Below are 19,223 nucleotides of genomic sequence, written 5' to 3'. Positions count from 1 at the left end.
CTCTTTCCCTTATCCATAAACTCAATTAGGCCAGACAAGCTTTTTCGTCCCCCCAGATGGCCTTTTGTCATTAGATTACCAGAGGAACAACTTAACTGCCCACACCTGGACTACTTCCACCCCTCCAAGAGGTCTCAAAGAACTGCAAAAACATCCTCTGTTCGCATGCATAATACATACACTGCTCTAGCTATAAATTATCGAGAATATATCAGCCCTCTGATGTCAGCAGAGAAATGTTCTTTCCAAAAGGATCGTGTCAGCCTTCTGTGGACATGTGTTTAAGCGGCTCACAGGGAGGCAGCTCCCACAAGCCCAAATCAGTGACACCCTTGCTGATTCTCCGCAACTTCCGGAGAGCGTGGGATAGGGTAAGAAGCAAGAATGCCATCGGAGCCCCAGTGCATCAGCTACCAAGAGGAGGAGGTTGGCACAGGACAGGATTTGGCAGCCTCTGGCACACAGGACATTGGGAGCTCTACCTGACATTCTATCAGCTACGCCTTCTACTTTCTGGTACCAAGAATATCAGCACACTGCCAGAAGCAGATGGGCCTTGTGCTTACCACTGTCCTGCAAAGAAACAGCTCTATTTTGCTGACAATGTGAAGAATCAGTAATTGCCAAAGACAACCTTGCCATTTGGCCTCTTTCCAGAGGCATTCAGGCCACATCTTTCCAATATGGCCCCGACACCACACCTACCGGACAACTTCTACCCTCAGGGTCACTGCCAGAGGTGGCAGCAAAGGATTGCTGGAAAGTGGCCTCAAACAGCTGCCCCAAACTGAGGTACCACACTCTGACAGAATGGCCCCTCACAGTGAGGTGACAAGAAGGAACCAGGCATCACATAGCTCAGAGCCGCAATTCATAAACAGTGAGAGGGGCTCGGGTCCTGCCCCAGGTCACCGGCTAGAGGGAGTCTGGTCCAGGGGGATCAGGAGAGGTGGCTTAAAGAGCATCTCACTGGAAGGAGGAAGAGGATGGGGAGGAGGACATGAGGAGACACGTGGGAAAGGCCAACTGGAAGGACAATACCCCTCACCCCTCAAAGACACCCCACAACAAAGCCCCTACGAGAAAGTGGTGCAGAGCTTATAAGGTGAAGTCAGATGGGACACAAATCATCGGTGTTACAGTCTGAAGCTTTATGTCCTACAGTGAGATGGCATTGGAGGTGGTGGTGATTAAGTCCTGAGGGTGGACCCCTCATGATTGGGATTAGTGCCCTTATAAAAGGGACCTCCCAGAGCTCCCTGGCCCCTTCTACCATGTGAGGACATGATGGAAGACGGCCACCTGTGAATCAAGGAGCAGCCTGCACCAGCCCCTGAATCTGCCGGTGCCCTGTCCTTGACTCGCAGCCTCCAGAACTGTGAGAGAGGAAGGCCTGCTATCCAGCCAGAAGCCCAGTCTGGGGTATTTTGTTGTGGCAGTTCACACAGACTGAGACAGTCAGGAAGGTGGCCCTGAGTGACTCGGAACATCTTGGCGCACATCAAACCACTGCACATGCAAGCAGCGAAGGTCTTCACGATGTTGTGGGGCAGTAAAAATAAGTTTAAAAAAGTAACACCCTACTGTTCCATAAGGGGTATGATGGAAAACCATCTGGGATTCCATCAGAAATGAGCTTTTTGGAAAAACTGGTACATGGAGAGACAATCTGTACTTCACTGTCAGATCCTGTTATGGGCTAAATTGCATCCCCCAAAATTCCTATGTTGAAACCCTAACCCCTAGTAGCTCACAATGTGATTGTGTTTGGAGACAGAGCCTTGGGAAAGGCGGTTAAGGTAAAATATCACTGTCTAGGTGATGTCCAGTAGGACTGATGTCCTTGTGAGAGATTAGGACACAGACACACACAAGTGGAGAGACAACGAGGGACACAAGGAGAAGGTGGTCGCCTACAAACCAAGGAGAGAGGCCTCAGAAGAAACCAAAACTACCGACACCTTGATCCTGGACTTCTAACCTCTGGAACTGTGCAAAAGTTCATTTCCATTAAGTCGCCCAGTCCGTGGGATTTTGCTATGACAGCCTTAGCCGACTGATACAGACCTCAGTCTAAAGAGGCTTTGTCTGAACTCCTACAGCCTAACGGAGGAAAGTGTTGATTCAGGCGAGGGTAAGAATCAGGATCCAGCTCAGACTCCTCAAGTTTCCAGGCAGAAGGGGTCCCACAGCTGATCAGTTCCGCGCAGACCAGAACAGTTCAGGTTCTTCCTGGAGCAACACAGCGCTAACCCTGCAATGCCACCAGGAGGCCCTGCTTTAACCAGGAGGTGCTCAGGCTTGAGAAGCTAAAACTAACAATACCCCACACCTCTGATTTCTCTTGCTATTCACGTCACCTGCTTTCTGGCCATTTTGTGAAACAGAAGAGTGCTGGAAAAAGGCAGTGGAAAAAAGGTGCTTCATTTAGGACCAGCATGATTTTTTTTTAAAAGGAGTTTCAAAGATAAGGTTTTTAAATGCACAGAGTTTATTAGTTCCTACGATCCTTTGTTTCCATACTCAAAGTTGTAATCTAGGCTTGGCAAGTGGTTGGGGTCGTCAGGGCTCAGTATGTACTTGTTAATTAAAATTTCTCTAAAAATAACTAGCGAAAGACGAAGGCTTGAGGTCTCCAAAAAACAATTAGGCAAAAATTACCCTATTCATGTTGCTGTACCTGAAAGCCATGAAAGGTCAACTTTTCTCCCATACATAAAATTCTAAAACTGATACTGGAAGTTCAGAAACTCATACCATTATAACCTTCAGAGATGCTCTGAAAACCCAGACCTCTTAGGGCTCGGTTCTCTCATTTGCCAAGAGTGGAGTTAAATGAGCCTTCTGTTCTGCCTATGTTTATGTTTTACAACCAGCAGTCGCCCACCTTAATTAGAAAGCATCTTGACCTGTCCTTACTATTAACCTACACTAGCGTTTCTATTTGCATTATAAGGATCTTTAACTAATTGCTCACTAACTTACTCACTGAATTTCTGTGTACGAGTCCAAGAAATCTGATCATCGCCAAGGCCTTAAATTCTTTATTCACATCAGGTTCCCTGAATGCAGAAGTTGTGAGTCTCCTAGAAATAACTGTGGACACTGACTGGGGCTTGCTCCATCCAGCACCTTCCCAAATGCTCTGCTCCAGTAACTCTAATCGGGCTGCAAAAGCTGCCTGCCGCCACCCCAGCAGGCTCTCAGGCTCAGCCTATACATCAGCCAGGGGGATGCTTCCAGCAGGTAAGGCAGCGGTCACCCTGCTCAATGGCTTCTCCTCCCTTGCATTAAAAGACCCTGTGATCTGCCCCAGCTACCTCTCCTCCTTCATCTGCTATCACCTCTCCACCCCAGCCACACCCACCCCCTGCTGTACCTTGGACCCAGGCCCATGCCCCAGATGGTCTCCCCACCAGCTCACTCACTGCATCCGGGCCTCTCTGCTCCAATCTCAAATGTCACATTATCAGAGCCATCTCGGTCTGAACTAACACCCCACCCTCCTTCCTTGCTACCCTACTTGCCTTGCCTGCTTTGCATTTTCCTTCCCATTCACAGCATCTGATGCCACATATTTACTCATTGTCTTCTGCCAACAAAGCCTTATGAGCACTGTGTTCAAGGCTGTATCCTCTGCACCAAGGTCTTCCATATATCTTGGTCCTACCACTGTATCATGTTGCCAGGACTGCTGTAACGTGGCACCGCACACTGGACAACTCAAACAACAGAGACGGGCTGTCTCTCAATTCTGGAGGCCAGACGTCCAAGATCAAGGTGTCAGCAGGGCGGTTCCTTCTGAGGGCTGCAAGGGAGACTGCTCCAGACTGCCCTTCCTGCTTCTGGCAGCTGGCTGGCAATCCCTCCGGTTCCTTGCCTTATAATTACATCAGCCAGATCTCTGCCTGCATTGTCACACGGCCTCGCCCCTCCCTGCATGTGTGTCTGTGCCCAGATTGCCCCATTTCATAAAGACTCCAGTGTGGACCGGGGTCCATCGCATCCTAACAACTTCACTTTAACTCAATTAGCTCTGTAAAGACCCGATCTGTTGGGATGCCCGGATGGCTCAGTGGTTGAGCATCTGCCTTCGGCTCAGGGCATGATCCCAAGGTCCCCGCATCAAGGTCCCAGCAGGAAGCCTTCTTCTCCTCTGCCTCTCTGTGTCTCTCATGAAAAAATGGATAAAATTTTTAAAAAAAATTTTGAAAAAAGACTGATCTTTAAATAAGGCCACACTCTGAGATACTGGGAGTTAGGACATCAACATATCTTTTCTGGAGGACACATTTTAACCCATAACAACCACTGAGCAGCCATGCGACATGGGGAAAATTAGTTACACTTCATTAATAAAATGAATCTTAACTCACTGCACCTGCTTCATTTGGATACTGAAGATGGTGCCCCCTGACAGCAAAAATGTGTATCTCTGCCCCCTTGTGTGAGCCGCACAGATAGGGACATGGAAAAAGCTCAAGAGCATGGGCTTGGAAGCCAGGCAGCCAGGGTTTGAGCTTTCTTCTCTCTGCATTTGCTGGTTCTCATCCTGCAGAAGTTGCTGAGACCAATCTCCAGATATGGTAAATTAGAAGATACTGCACGTCAAGTCCTTAGAACATAGTACGCTCTCTAGGAATGTTCGCTGTCACGAGCAGGGCTGAGGCAAAGATGGACAGTGTCACCTCAACCCACTGATGTCTTGCAAGTTCATTCACCACTTAATCATACACAGCAGAACAGGAAGCTGGAGCACAGAAAACACAGTAGTGCCACTACACAGAATTGGATACCAACTGTCACAAAAAGTTTTTTTAAACTTTTATTCAGTATCACTCATATCCAACTGCCTACGGACATCATATGGGGACATCTACCAGACACCTCAAACTAGCCCGTCCCAAAGTGAACCCCTGTTCTCCCTGCCCACCCCATGGAGCAGGGTCCTTCCCATCTCCCCCCACCCCATTGCATCTTTGGCTTCTCAAGCCCACAGCCTGCGAGTCCTACTTGACTCTTTTTCTCTTGTATCCCAAATCTAATCCCTCAGCAAATTCTGTTATACCTCTGAAATATATTCAAAATTCAAACCCTTCTCTGTTGGCCCACCTATGTTACAGCAACAGCTCCTAAATGGTCTCCCTGTTTCTGCCTTGCCTGACCCCCACCCATTCTCTACCCTCTAGAGAGTAGCTGAAACCTGGTCTAGCATGCTAAGCCAGGCAATGCTACTGGCTCAGCTGTCCTCAGGGCACGCACTGCCACTAACTGCCCGCCCCCTCCCAGCCCTCAACTCAGTGGCCACTGTCAGACTCCAGTTTAAAGGACCTACAAGACTGGATACCCTCCCCCCACCTTCCCTCTATGGCCTTGCGTCCTATACTCTCCCCATCCCTCTCTTGCTTTGTGACCTCACTGGCCTCAGACAAACCAAAGCCTCTGTACTTGGTCAAAGGGTGCTCTCTCAGCAAGGCCTTCGTTAAACACCTCACTTAATATCACAATGCCTCCCCAACACTCACTGTCCCCTTCTTTACTGTTCCTGCACATCCCTCTCTACCGTCCTGAGTATTTTGTTTATCGTCCAGCTTTCCCCTCAGCCCCACATGGGGAGAATTGTGTTGGTTTTGCCCTCCGCTGTGCCCTGATACCTAGGACAGTACCAGCACATTGTAGGGACTCATACAGCTACTGAGTGCATGAATAGTCAGTGCTTTTACAACTCCTCCAAGAAGGGTTGATCTGTACCTGATGATCTGCATTTTAAAAGGTGGGTTAAAATGATTAAACATTTTTGGAAGTTTTTCAGGCATATTGAAACAAGACTTGTCTAACAGAATACCTCAGGGCTTGAGAACTGCACTGACCAAGTTGATTATTTCAGCTAGCTCAAAATGTGTATGTTCCTAAATAAATGGAAGACATCTAGTGTTCATGGACTTGGAAGACTTCATATTGTTCCCATAGCAACACTCCTCAAAGTGATCTACAGAGTCAATGCAATCTCTGTCAAAATCCCATTTGGCTTGTTGGCAGAAATTGACAAGCTGATCCTAAAATGCATATGGAATTTCAAGGGATCCAAAATAGCCAGAATAATCCTGAGAAGAACAAAGTCATGTCTCCATTTCAAAACTTACTACAAAACTACAATCACCAAAATGTGTAGTGCTGGCCTAAGGACAAGACAGGTCAATGGAAAAGAAATGGAAGTCCAGAAATAAAGCCATCTATTTATGGCCAACTGACTTTCAACAAGGGTTCCAAGGCCCTTGGAAAGAAAGCTTTCTCCAACAGATGGTGCTGGGCCAACTGGATTTCACACAAAAAAATACATTCAGAGCCTTACTTCACACCATGCATAAATATTAACCCAAAATGGAACGAAGACCTACCTAAATGTAGGAGCTAAAACTATAAAACTCTCAGATGAAAATACAAGGGCAAATCTTGATGATCTTGGATTCGGCAATGGTTTCTTAGATAGGACCAAAAGCACAAGCAACAGAAGAAAAAGCAGGTAGCTTGGACTCCATCAAAATTACTTTTGGGGAGCCTGAGTGGCTCAGCTGGTTAAGCATCTGACTTTTGATCTCAGCTCAGGCCTTGATCTCAGGGTTGTGAGTTTAAGCCCCATGTTGGGCTCCACACCCCGCTTAAAATAATGAAAAGCTTTTGCATAAAGTTTTTTGTATAAAGCCATCAAAAAAGGTAAAAAGACAACCTAAGAATGGGGAAAAAGTATTTTCAAACCATATATCCAATGAGAGCCTTGTATCCAGAATGTGCAGAGAACTCTTACAAAACAACAACAAAAAGACAACCCAGCTAAAAAAAATGGGCAAAGTATTTGAACAGAAATTCCTTCAACGAAGATACACAGATGGTCAATAAGCACATGGAAAGATACCTAAATTATTATTCATTAGGGAAATGCAAATCAGAACCACAATGAGAGAGCACTATGACAGCTATCATCAAAATAAAAAAAAATCTGAACGTAAGTGTTAATGAGGATATGAAGAAATTAGAACTCTCATACATTGCTGGTGGGCATGTCAAACACTGCCGCCTCTGAAAAAGGAGTTTGGTGGTTCCTCAAGAAATTAAACAGAATTACCACATGACTCGGTAATGTCACTTCTAGGTCTATACTGCAAAGAAGTGTAGACAGGTGTATACAAATTTGTACACAAATATTCACAGCAGCACTATTCACAATAGCCAAAAGGCAGAAACACAGATGTCCGTCAATAGACGACTGGATAAACAAAATGTGGAGTAGCCATCCATATAATGAAGTATTATTCAGCCATAAAAATCGACGAAGCACTGGTACATGCTCCAGCATGGGTGAACCCTGAAAACACGCTAAGTGAAAGAAGCTAGACACAAAAGGATATTGTATGTGTACGTCTATATGAGGTGTCAGGGGGAGGCATGGGGAGGTTTCCTTGTGGGGCGGTGAAAACGTTCTGGAACTAGATGGTGGTGATGGTTGCACAAAGGCGCAGTACTGTATGCTCTAAAATGGTGAAGTGACACATTATAGGTTTTGAGGATTTTACCTCAACAACAACAAAAAAATAATGAACAGATCCCCTCCCAAAGTAAGTCACTATTTTTAGATACCAGGAGAGTCAAGTGCCAAATAAAATACTGAAACATCCAGGAGAACTTGAAGATGCCTACACACCATTTCAGCACTTCTCCCTTTCCGCTAAAAAAGAGACCTACCTTCATGTAAGGCAGTGACTGTTCTCTTCGGCTTGCAAATTCCTGAGCTGGAGCTCTTAGCTGCTGTTTTACTACATCTGTCTATCCCAGGCAGGCCAGCCATGACACTCACATGTGGCAAATACACCTTGTGAGAGACCTCGGAGTGTCCCGGCCACTACCTGTCCTAACTGCTGGTCCCCACCATGCCTGAGAGCAGAGACAGCGAGGGCCGAGAGCTGCTCTCAGGCAGTTGGGGGTGGACTGCTGCCCAGGCCTGGTACCCACCACCAGGCTGCCAGCATTCTTCACTTCCTCCTCACACCCTCCCCACAATCCCTAAGGAGGAAGACAGAGAAATTTTTTATCTTCATTAGAGGACCTGGTGTGTGTGACCTGGTGGGTGGAGATCTGAAGAGTGGGCGTGCACATCTCTCAAGTCCCATAGGGCACTAGGGTTCCAAAGTCAGGGCCCTGGCCATGGAGCAACCAGAACCTGGGGACGCGTCTTCAAACCCAAATATCTTCTACTCACAGTAGAGCATCAGGCATTACTAGGTTATCCTCCTGGGCAGGACAGGAATGTACAGGGGTAACCTACATGTGACCAGTTCTGGTCTTCCTACAACAGACCCTTGTCTCCTCACCCAGACACGCTCACAAGTTCTGGGCAGATTTTAAGATTTATGTCATCCCATGGTCTTCCACGAGTTACCAGCAGTCAAAGGGCCAAAAGAGTAGACCAAAGAAGCAAAATCCATAAAAAGCCTAAGTAATACATGAAAGATAATTCATCTTTGAGGCACCTGTGTGGCACAGTAGGTTGAGCGTCTGACTCTTGGTTTCAGCTCAGGTCATGATCTCGGGGTCCCGGGATCGAGCCCTGCATCCAGCTCAGCAGGGAATCCGCCTGGGATTCTCTCTCCCTCTGTCTCTGCACCTCCCCCCACCCCTCAAATAAATAAAATATATTTTTAAAAGATTTTATTTATTTATTCATGAGAGACACACCGAGAGAGGCAGAGACACAGGCAGAGGGAAAAGCAGGCTCCCTGCAGGGAGCCCGATGTGGGACTCGATCCCAGGACCCCGGGATCACGCCCTGAGCGAAAGGCAGATGCTCAACCACTGAGCCACCCAGGCGCCCAATAAATAAAATCTTAAAAAAAAGAAAGATAATTCATCTTTGAATAACTAATTGGTCAATCTTAAAGTTAATTTAGACACAAATATAGTTGAGAAAAAGCATTCAGCTATTCCATCGACTATATCCATGGAGTAATTTTATGCCCAGGAAAAAAAAAAAGCTGGAAGGAGGCAAGTACACTGACCAAGTTAACTTAACAGCTGGTAACTTATCAGTGTTTCCTAATTGTTATAATGAGTGTGCCATGTAATAATAAAGAGAATTCCTTGAAATAATAAAAAGATAGCTCGTGTCCCCACCTCCATGCAATCTAAACACTCGACACCCCACATACCTTGTTGAGCTTGCCCAGTGAGGATATGAGATCCGCCCATTCGCTTGAGGACTCGAAATTTCTTAAAGCCTTTTCGATCACCGAAGAGTAATTCCTGTATCTGTAATCATTCAAGAGTTCCTGCTCTTCTGGATCCATCTTACATTCTTACAGCGGAGAAAGTATCTAAAAGTCAACCAAGAAAGAAAGGAGGGAGTTATTCAAGAACACAGAGCATTCCCAGCCCAGAGCTACAGGGGACACGTGTCCATAAACACCACCACGCACAAATGCACGCAGCGATGCAATTCAAATATTTAGCAAGGCTCCTGGGCCAGGCCGAGTGGTAGATAAAAGATAAACAGTTCCGGTCCTCTTGGATTCTGAGACACACGGACAGAGCAGAGAAGCAAAAAAAAAAAAAAAAAAGTGAGGATTCCTCTTACCCAACAAAGTTAATTTTAGGGGTGAAACTTATAAAGTGGCTAATGAAATATGCTCTCTGGTAATTCTGAATGCAGGTGGCCCTTCCCACTGCAGGGCATTTATAAAAGCTAAGGAAAAACAGGTCAGCTAAGGAATAACAGCTATTAACCAGAGCGACCTCTTTGGTGATCCAATCCTTTACAACCAGACTATGAGAGGATTGGGAATATTCTAGAAGAAAATCTGACGGGTGGGGGATTTAAAAAATCAGGATGTAAGCATGCACTGTCTGCCATCAGTGCTGCCAGATATCCACCAGGCGCTTGCTCAGTTACTAAGCTCCAATCACCCAACAATCCCCTCAACCAGCCACTGCCCTGATAGTGTCATGTCTCTCTGTGTAAACCCTGGACATGGGGTGGTGATGCCAGGGCCCAAGCAATCACTATTTTTTTCTTCTTGCCCTTGTATATTCTTTGATTCTTTTATTTTATTCCTGTGGCTAGACGCATTCATTATGTATGAAGCACTGCAGCTATTACAAAGCCTGAGACCAATATGGTCTTATCCTGGCTCCAACAGCAACCAGTTCCTCTTTTTATCTCCAGAGTGACAAAAAGGAAACAAAGAACAATGCGGAATGCTGCACTCATTTGACTTCATGAAAATATTCTTTATTCACATACAACAATGTATGCAATATGAGTGCATGCTAACGTCAAGCTGTTTTTTAAAAAGATTTACCCATTTGAGAGACACAGAAACAGCGAGAGAGAGCATGAGTGAGGAGAGAGGGAAGCAGACTCCTTGCCGAGCAGGGAGCCCGATGTGGGACTTGAATCCAGGACCCTGAGATCATGACCTGAGCCGAAGGCAGATGCTTCACTGACTGAGCCACCCAGGTGCTCCATCAGGTTTTGTTTCATAAACAAAAGAATCTGTAGGTCAACCTATCAGTTCATTGAAACAAATTACAACTATGAAAAATATTCCACAAGACATAGAAATGTTCAATGGGTCCCTTGATCTGTCACCAAGTTCCATACTTTGGCATTTTCTCAAAAGCGATGACTTAGGGCTCTGACTTATGCTCCTCTTTTAGTTTTCATCTGACTGAGATCTATTTAAAGCGTGGCCGACACCCACCTAAGAATCCCATGGTATCCGCTGCTTCACTTTCTGGTCATTCTGGGCCCATTCCAATCTTCCCAAGGCCACCACAATGCTCAGGTTTCCAACGTCAGTGGACTTTTTACCTCTCAGAGGACCGTGCAGCAGACCATTCCGTCCTTCTCAAAACAGCCACCCGTCAGCCCACACCCTCCTCTGACCCCACCAGCCCTGTGCTGGTTTCCACCTCTCTGCTGTTCCTTCTCCTCTACAGGCTAATCCCCCTCTACCCTATTGTCAAATAGTGGCATCTCCTGCCACCAAACCTCAGGTCCTCTTTCCCTCTATCCTTGGTCATCTCTCCATTCTGTAACTGGCAAATGCCATCTTCATGCTAATGACCCATGGATTTATAATGCCTGCCCAAACCTTCTCCACTGAGGTCCTGATTCATGCAAGTATTTCCTTGGCTCATCCACCCAGATGTGGCACAAGTGTCTCAAACTTAGTGCATCCCAAACATCCATCAACAAATTATGGTCTAGCTGTACAAAGAACAAAGTACCGATATACACTACAGCAAGGGTGAACCTGAGAAATACTAACATAGTGGAAGAAGTCGCACAAAAGGCCACACTTTGTAGGATTCCATGCATACTACACGTCCAGAAGAGGTGAATCTGCAGAGATGGCAAGTAGATTAGTGGTTGCCTTGGGGGAGTAGCAGCAGGAAGGAACTGCAAATGGGCACAGGAATCTTCCTGGGGTAATGGATATGTGCTAAATTGCATTATGGCAGTGGTTGTACAACTCTGTAAATTTGCTAAAAACCACTGAACTGTACCCTTAAATGAATGTATAGACTTATTAAGCTTGTTAATTATACCTCAAAGAGTGCCTGGGGGCTCAGTAGGTGAAGTGCCTGCCTTCGGCTCAGGTCTTGATCTCAGGGTCCTGGGATCGAGTCCTGCACCAGGCTCCCTGCTCAGCGGGGAGTCTGCTTCTCCCTCTCCCTCTGAACCCCGCACCCCTGCTTGTGCTCTAATGAATAGATAAAATCCTTAAAAATCACACCTCAGTAAAGCTGTTTTTTAAAAAACTCTATACTCTTTTTTTTTTAATTTTTATTTATTTATGATAGTCACACACACACACACACACACACACAGAGAGACAGGCAGAGACATAGGCAGAGGGAAAAGCAGGCTCCATGCACTGGGAGCCTGACATGGGATTCGATCCCGGGTCTCCAGGATCGCACCCTGGGCCAAAGGCAGGCGCCAAACCGCTGCGCTACCCAGGGATCCAAAACTCTATACTCTTGATGGCACCCCCTCAATATGCTCCTTCTTCAGTCCTCCTTTCCTCAGAAAGTGGCCCCACCACTCATGGAACCTTTCACATCATCCTGGACTCTTCCCTCTCTTCACCTGCCTTACTCAACCCAAGTCCTGATTCTTCTAAAACACCTGTGGATTCGATTGCTCGCCTGTGCCACCACACCACTGTGCAAGCCACCTTTCCCCTACAAGCTTGCAGACACTTCCTGATGGTTCTCCTTCATTCTTGCCCCTCTCCAATGCATTTTCACACAGCACTCCAAAAAATTCTCTTAGAACATAAATTAGAGCACATCCTCACCATGTTGAAACTCTTCCCTTTAAGCTTATATAATCCAAACTTCCTCACCCCATGGCCTACAAGGCTCCAACTACCTCTGCTTTCAAGGCATTATGCTTGTCCTAAAACTGACTCAGCCTATCACAGAGCCTTTACACATGCTGTGGCTCTCTGCAAAAAATATACCGGACTATGCATATGAACGTACACAATAAGAGTCACCACTGATTTCTGGGAAGGCCTCTTCTTCTGAAATACTAGCCTTTACACTTAAAAATAATTTTATTTTTAGGAAGAGTGTGCAAGCAGGGGGAGGGACAGAGAGAGGAAAGAATCCTCAAGCAGACTCTGCACTTAGTGCCGAGCCCGACTCAGGGCTCGATCCCAAGACCTGAGCCAAAATCAAGAGTTGGTCACTTAATCGACTGAGCTACCCAGGCAGGCTCCCCTTGCCTTCATGCTTTTTAAAAATATTAAAGAATGAAAGACAAACAATTAAAAGATCATGAGGATAGATTAAGGGACAAGTTGATGGCAAAGAGGGAAACTGAGGAAAAAAGAGACAAACAATTAAAAATATTAAAGGATGGCAATGAGAGATGGTAGTTTATTTTCCCAAGATGTTAGTATATTCAAACAGTTCATAATTTTTTTTTTTCAGGACATTTACAGGTTTGAAGTCCAGCATCTCTGAACCATGGGAAAACTCCATGCATAGTCTAAGTGTCTAAGCACTGGGGAAAGAAACATGAAAAAAAAAAAAAAAAAAAAAAAAGGGTTCCACTTTCATAGTTCATAATGTAAGGAAAGAGGAAATACCCAAACATGTAATTTCAATTTAAGGTGGCACAATTTAAGTGACGGAGGCTGTACTGAAGTAATGCTGGTACAAGAGAAGCCCACCTACCAGCAGAGGAGTCTGGGCGGCTACTTAGTAGGAAGAGATCGTTGATCAGCCGTAGTTTGTAATTAGGAGCTGGGGTGGCAAAGAGGCACCACTGCTCCTGGCAAGGAAGGCGTTGGCCAGGTTAAGAGGAGGTCACTGGAGCAGGTCAGTGTTATGGTTGGCTACACGAAGAAAGTACTATTCGATGTAACTAAAGGCCCAGATGAGAAGTCTGGAAATAGTCATTCAAGCAAGCTCCTTTTATTTCAAAATATGGGGCATTCAATACTATGCTACTTCGCAAGACTTCTGGGTGGGCTTGGTAAATCCATCACTATGCACGCATTTATCTTACGCAACACACAGGAATCCTACAACACGGGTATCATCCTATCATCCTGGGGTTGCTCAAGATGTGTATTTTGGGAATCAGCCTCCCCAGAAAATTGCGCAGGGCCCTCAACCAACCAACCAACCGGCAGAATTAGGAATCCAGCTCAGGTTAGCACAATGGCACAGTCTTTATTTACTACCTTATGCAACAAGTAAAAGTAACGAGTTTGGCCCCTAACACAGCACTTCTGACAGTGATCTTGCAATGTATCCTGAATACCTTTCCTGAGAGAGAGAGAGACTGCTCAATACACCTGGTGGAGTTCTACAGCCTACTAACAATTAGAGACACAAAAGAGTCATCACAGAAACGAGTATATCTCACCAGCTGTATCTGCCTTAGAGTCGAAAATGCCAGCCAGAAATCTCGCACTTGAGCCTTTCTAAATTTCTTAGAAAAACAAGTTTAGGCGAAAAAAATCAACTGCCAGATGAGAAGGAAGTTCACTGTAAAGACGCTGACGCGAAGGGTCATGTGAAGTAGATGAAAACAGAGCGAAATATGACAAATAGCCACCCTCTCACGGGCAAGAACATTGGATAATGACCCTTAGTCTACAGCACGGAAACGCTCTCCTGCAATTGGTTTAATCAACGCTGGGGCACATTATTTTGAATCTGGTCTTTCAGAGCGGTGGTTCAATTGCAGTGGGGGAAAAAATGTAAGACACTAAGGGGAGTAGGCTTTGAGGGGAAGGGGAAGGCCTCCATCAACCTCATCATAAAAAAAAAAAAAAAAAAAAAAAAAAAGAATCCTACAAAGGTTTCTCCGAACGGAGCGCCGGTCTCAGGTCTCAGGTCTCAGGGCAGGGCAGGCCAGGGAAGCAGGTGCAGGTCGCCGTCTCCATCCGCAGCCTTCCTACGAGTTGCTCCAGGTCCCCCCGCCCGGCAGCAGGCGGCGACCTGCAAGGCGCCCGGCCCCGGCCCCGGCCCCGGCCCCGGCCCCGGCCCCGGCCCCGGCGGGAGAGCTCGCGCACTGCGGCTCCGATCGGTTCTCCCGGGGGCGGTCGGGGAGGCTTCGGGGGTCTTCCCTTCGCAGGAAGGCCCCCTCCCCTTCCTTATACAAGGGTTCCGGTCCCTCGCCCTCCGCCCGGACCCGGACCCGGACCGCGCGAGCAAACAAAGGCGCGGCTGGTGGCCCCCGTCCGCCGGCCGAGGGGAGGGGAGGGGAGGGGAGGGGAGGGGAGGGGAGGGGAGGGCGGGCCGTGACCCACCTGACCTCCACCTGCCCGACGGGAGGCCGCGCCGGGCCGCCCAGGGCTCGGCCCTTCCTTCGCCGCTGGGACCGGGGACCCCGCCCTGCCCCAGGCTGCCCCCGGGGGTCCCGGCCGGAGCCCACGCCCACGCGCCGCCGCGCCGGGGCCGTCGAGCCCGCACTGCAGCAGCGCTCCCGCGGGCCCGGGCCGCGCTCGGCAGCCGCCCTCGCCCTCGCCCCCGCCCCCGCCCTCGCCCCGGCCCCCCCGCCCCCCCGCCCCCCGCCGCAGCGCCGCGCGCACCCCGCGCTCCCGGCGGAGGACGCCCGCGCCGCCCCGCCGCTCCCGGGCCCGCGGGAGGAGACGCCCCGGCTGCCCCGGCTTCGCCCGGCGGCCGAGGGCGCGGGGCCGGCTTACCGGCGGCGGCGGCGTCCCAGGTGGCAGGCGCGCCCACGTGCGGCGCGGAGGAGCCGGCCGGGCCACGGCAGGGGGGCGAGCAGCCGCCGCTGCGGCTCAGCCGGGAGCCGGGACCGGGAGCCGGGAGCCGCGACCGGGAGGAAGCGCCGCGCCCGAGCCCGAGCGGCCGCGGCCCCAGGCGGCGGGGCGGGATCGTGAGGTTGGCCCTCGGCGTGGGGGGCGGGGCGGAGCCGGGCGGGGCGGGGTCAGGGCGGGCCCTCGGCGCGCGGGGGCGGGGCCAGGAGACGCTACCTCAGCGTGCAGGGGCGGGGCCAAGGGCGAGCCGTGGGTGTAGGGGCGGGACCGGGAGGCGGGCCTTTGGCCCAGGGGGCGGGGCCAGAAGGCGGTACCTCAGCGCGCGGGGGCGGGGCCGAGGGCGAGCCGTGCGTGTAGGGGCGGGACCGGGAGGCGGGCCTTTGGCCGAGGGGGCGGGGCCAGAAGGCGGTACCCCAGGCGCGGGGGTGGGGCCAGGAGGCGTCCACCCCGCGGCTTGGGGCTCTAACCCCCCCGAGTCCTCCGCAGCTTCCGGGCGGGGGCTGCAGCTCGCTGCGGCCCTGACAGCCGGGCTGCTCCGTGCAAAGCCTGCACAGGTGGGGGGGGGCTCACCTGGGGGCTCCCCCGACACACCCAAACGGAAGGGGACAGCGGTCAGTGAATCAGCGTGCCCCAGGAGGGGCTCTGGAGTTACAGACGAGAACCGCGGGGCCCCAGGAAAGTGGCCGACGACACCTGGGTCGCCCCATCCTTTCCAGCGGGACCACACCCAAACCCTCGGGGAGGAGGTGCAACGAACCCTTCCAAACACGCTGGGGCCGCAGGAGGCCCCGCGGACCCTGGTGAAGACATCCCCGCCCCCGGAGGCCGGCCGCACCTTTCTGGCCCTTGGCATCAGAGGCGAGGGAATTAATTCCTGAAATGAGTTTCATTCTGTGGGTTCTGGCTCAGGAAGGAGACCTCGGTCAGTTCCAAGAGCATTAATATTTCCAGTTAAGCCCTGACGCCTTCCTGTCATCCTCACGAGCCTCCAGACCTGGACAGTTGAGACCCACCCAACCTGGCCTGACAGCTGCAGAGCCAGACGCACCTAGGACTGGAATCACGCAGTTCACCTGCGCATCCTGATTGCACCAGCTGGGGCTCCCAGCCAGCCCAAGCAGCAGCACCTGTTGATTGAGGTAGTAATTTCTGCACAGGCCTCTGACCATTTAACCCTTGACAGCCCCTTAAGGAATTTTCAGATCTGGTCTGGGGCTCCCAAAAGCCATGAAAGAGTTAGGAGGTGGGAGTGGAAAGTCTGTGAACACATCGAAATTGTACAGAACATCTTGTGTATGTGTTTCTGGGAAAGGGTAAATGGTTGGTCTCAGATTCCCAAGGGGACCTATCACCTCCCCCAATCACCAAGAATATTTTCATAGTTTGGGGTATTGGGCCCCTGGACTGCCCAGGCTTCTGATTCTGATTCCATCTACATTTGGCATATACCAAGTGCACCAGATGTAAATCCTCTAATGGTCAATTTTTAGGAGTGGTCTTTAAGTATAAGTGGAGGAAAGCTAAAGGATGGAGCATTTAGTAGAAAAAAATTAATTTCACAAAAACTGATTTCCTGATGTAGATATAAGAAGCTCCATTTTTACCAAAACAGTTGCCAAAGAGGTGAGGTGGGGCTTTTTTTGTTTTAGGTTCCTCAAATCCTAGCCACACTCCACACTGCATTTAACTAATAATGAAAGAACTGCTTATACTCCCCCACTGAAAGGGAGAACCAGTTTCTTCGTGTCAAAACCACTATGTAGAACTTTGTCCTAATATATTAAATAAGATTATATATGCCTTGTATTTTTTCCATTTAAGTTCTATTTGCCAACATATAGTATAACACCCAGTGCTCATCCCATCAAGTACCCTCCTCAGTGCTTGTCACCCAGTTACTCCAACCCTCTGCCCACCTCCCCTTCTACAACCCTTTGTTTCCCAGAGTTAGGAGTCTCTCGTGGTTTGTCTCCCTCTCTATTTTTCCCACTCAGTTCCCCTCCTTTCCCTTATAACCCCTAGGACTATCTCTTACAGTCCTCGTATGAGTAAAACCATATGATGATTCTCCTTCTCCAATTGTATGTCACCAATCTCTAAAGAACTCTAGGTGTGTGGAACATTAAGTTAGTTTTGAAAGATTCAAGTACTATCAACGCTTAAAAGAACCACTGCATTTATAATCAGGATTGACAGTAAATGTACAGCATTAAGATTTGAAAGTTTATTCCTACACAAAATCTGTTTCTGTGGGTCAAATTGTCACATTTAAAAGTCTACTTAGCTGTGTTTGTTTAAGGCATATAAATAGAGCATGTTCCCCATATAATCTCTAATCAGAGCATTTCAGATTTAATTTGAATCAAAACTTTAATCCTTACCCCTTCTGATAATAAAGACGGGGTTATAGGGACCCCTGAGTGGCTCAGTAGTGGAGCATCTTGCCTTTGGCTCAAGTCATGATTCCGGGCTCCTGGGATCGAGTCCTGCATCAGGCTCTCCACAGGGAGCCTGCTACTCCCTCTGCCTGTGTCTCTGCCTCTCTCTGTCTCTCATGAATAAATAAATAAAGGCTTTAAAAAGGGGGGGTTCTAAATCAGAAGTGACTACATTTTCTGGTTCTCTCTCCACCTTTTAGAGAGATTGGCCAGGTAAACACATTCTGAGTTTCCATATGTAAATCCTGGTGATTCTCTAACCTTGTTTTTTCTATGAATAGATCCTCCACTACCCCATCTGGAGAATATCCTGTGCAGTTCTATATTTGATGCTGTGCCCACTTTGTGGTTGACTTGCAGAAACAAGTATACCTTTGTCAGAATCATCATTATCACCAGTTTCATCTCCACACTACATCACTGTTCAGGATCTTGCTCTGTCACAATCTTTGCTGAAGTTCAGTAGGTGAGGGAGAAGCCCAAAGGGGAGGCCTAAAGCTGATACTGTATGTGGGTTTCACACCCACGTGTCAAGCTAGAAAAGTGTATCACAGAGAAGCTGGTTCAGGCAGGGTCACTGGCTCCTTTTGGGGCCTAAAAGGCACACAGAATGGGATAATCCACTTAAAATATGCCACTTTTAAACCTATTTCATTTACCTATTTTATGGAAAAGTTCACACAGAGGTTAACTTGGAGATCTAACAACCATATGGCTTACAAATCACTTAGATTCAATATATCATCTCCCTTAATTTTTACACCAAGGGGATTGCCCTGGTCTCTAGACTCATGATAGTGAAGCTGGACATGCCAAGCACTAGGCACCAAGAAAAGCAAAGGAACTGCTATTAGACAGTCCTGGATATGCTGCTGGCTCCTGGCTCTTAGCTGTGTGATCTTGGACAAGTTCTCCAAGCCTTTTTAATTTTTTTTAAAGATTTATTTATTTATGATAGAGAGAGAGAAGAAAAAGAGAGAGAGAGAGAGAGAGAGAGAGAGAGAGACAGGCAGAGGGAGAAGCAGGCTCCCTGTGGGGAGCCCAATGTGGGACTGGATCCCGGGACTCCAGGATCGTGCCCTGGGCCAAAGGCAGGCACCAAACCACTGAGCCACCCAGGGATCCCTTTTTTTCCTTATTTGAAAAATGATATTAATATATCTATCTTGGGGCATCTGGGTGAGTCAGTTGGTTAAGTGTTTGCCTTCAGTTCAGATCATGATCTCAGGGTCCTGGGATAGAGCTCCATGTCAGGCTCTCTGCTGAGCGAAGAGTCCGCTTCTCCCTCTCCCTCTGCCCCTCCCCCAACTCATTCATTCTCTCTCTCTCACTCTCAATATCTTAAATACCTATCTCAAAGGACTGCTGTAAGAAATACATATAACAATGAAGGGAAAATATTAAGCATGACATATGGCCTAGTATGCCATGGTTCTTAATTCATGATTTTTTTTCCTTCTCATTCTAAACCTAATTCTTTTTTCAC

General features: G+C 48.4%; 1 protein-coding gene across 3 annotated transcripts in view; it reads right to left on the bottom strand.

The window, feature by feature from the left end:
* Positions 1 to 15,403, bottom strand: part of DOP1B (DOP1 leucine zipper like protein B) — a 106,980-nt gene extending 91,577 nt beyond the window's left edge. For 2 of the 3 annotated variants that reach the window (XR_008662908.1, XM_055313778.1), the window contains exons 1-2: positions 15,225 to 15,403; positions 9,201 to 9,365 (exon numbers count right to left, since the gene is read on the bottom strand). Coding sequence is in view for 2 of the 3 variants with exons in the window: in XM_055313778.1 (XP_055169753.1) it covers positions 9,201 to 9,338 (138 nt within the window). In the remaining variant the exon portion in view is untranslated. Of the gene's footprint in view, positions 1 to 9,200; positions 9,366 to 14,373; positions 14,535 to 15,224 lie in introns of those variants that run through there. The other variant, XM_055313779.1, reaches the window with a different exon arrangement.
* Between the last annotated feature and the right edge of the window lie 3,820 nt (positions 15,404 to 19,223).

This window comes from Nyctereutes procyonoides, unplaced genomic scaffold (genome assembly GCF_905146905.1).
Source record: "Nyctereutes procyonoides isolate TBG_1078 unplaced genomic scaffold, NYPRO_anot_genome, whole genome shotgun sequence".
NCBI lineage: Eukaryota > Metazoa > Chordata > Mammalia > Carnivora > Canidae > Nyctereutes > Nyctereutes procyonoides.
Note: the sequence above shows the minus strand (reverse complement) of the source record. Positions and strands in the feature narration are given on the sequence as shown.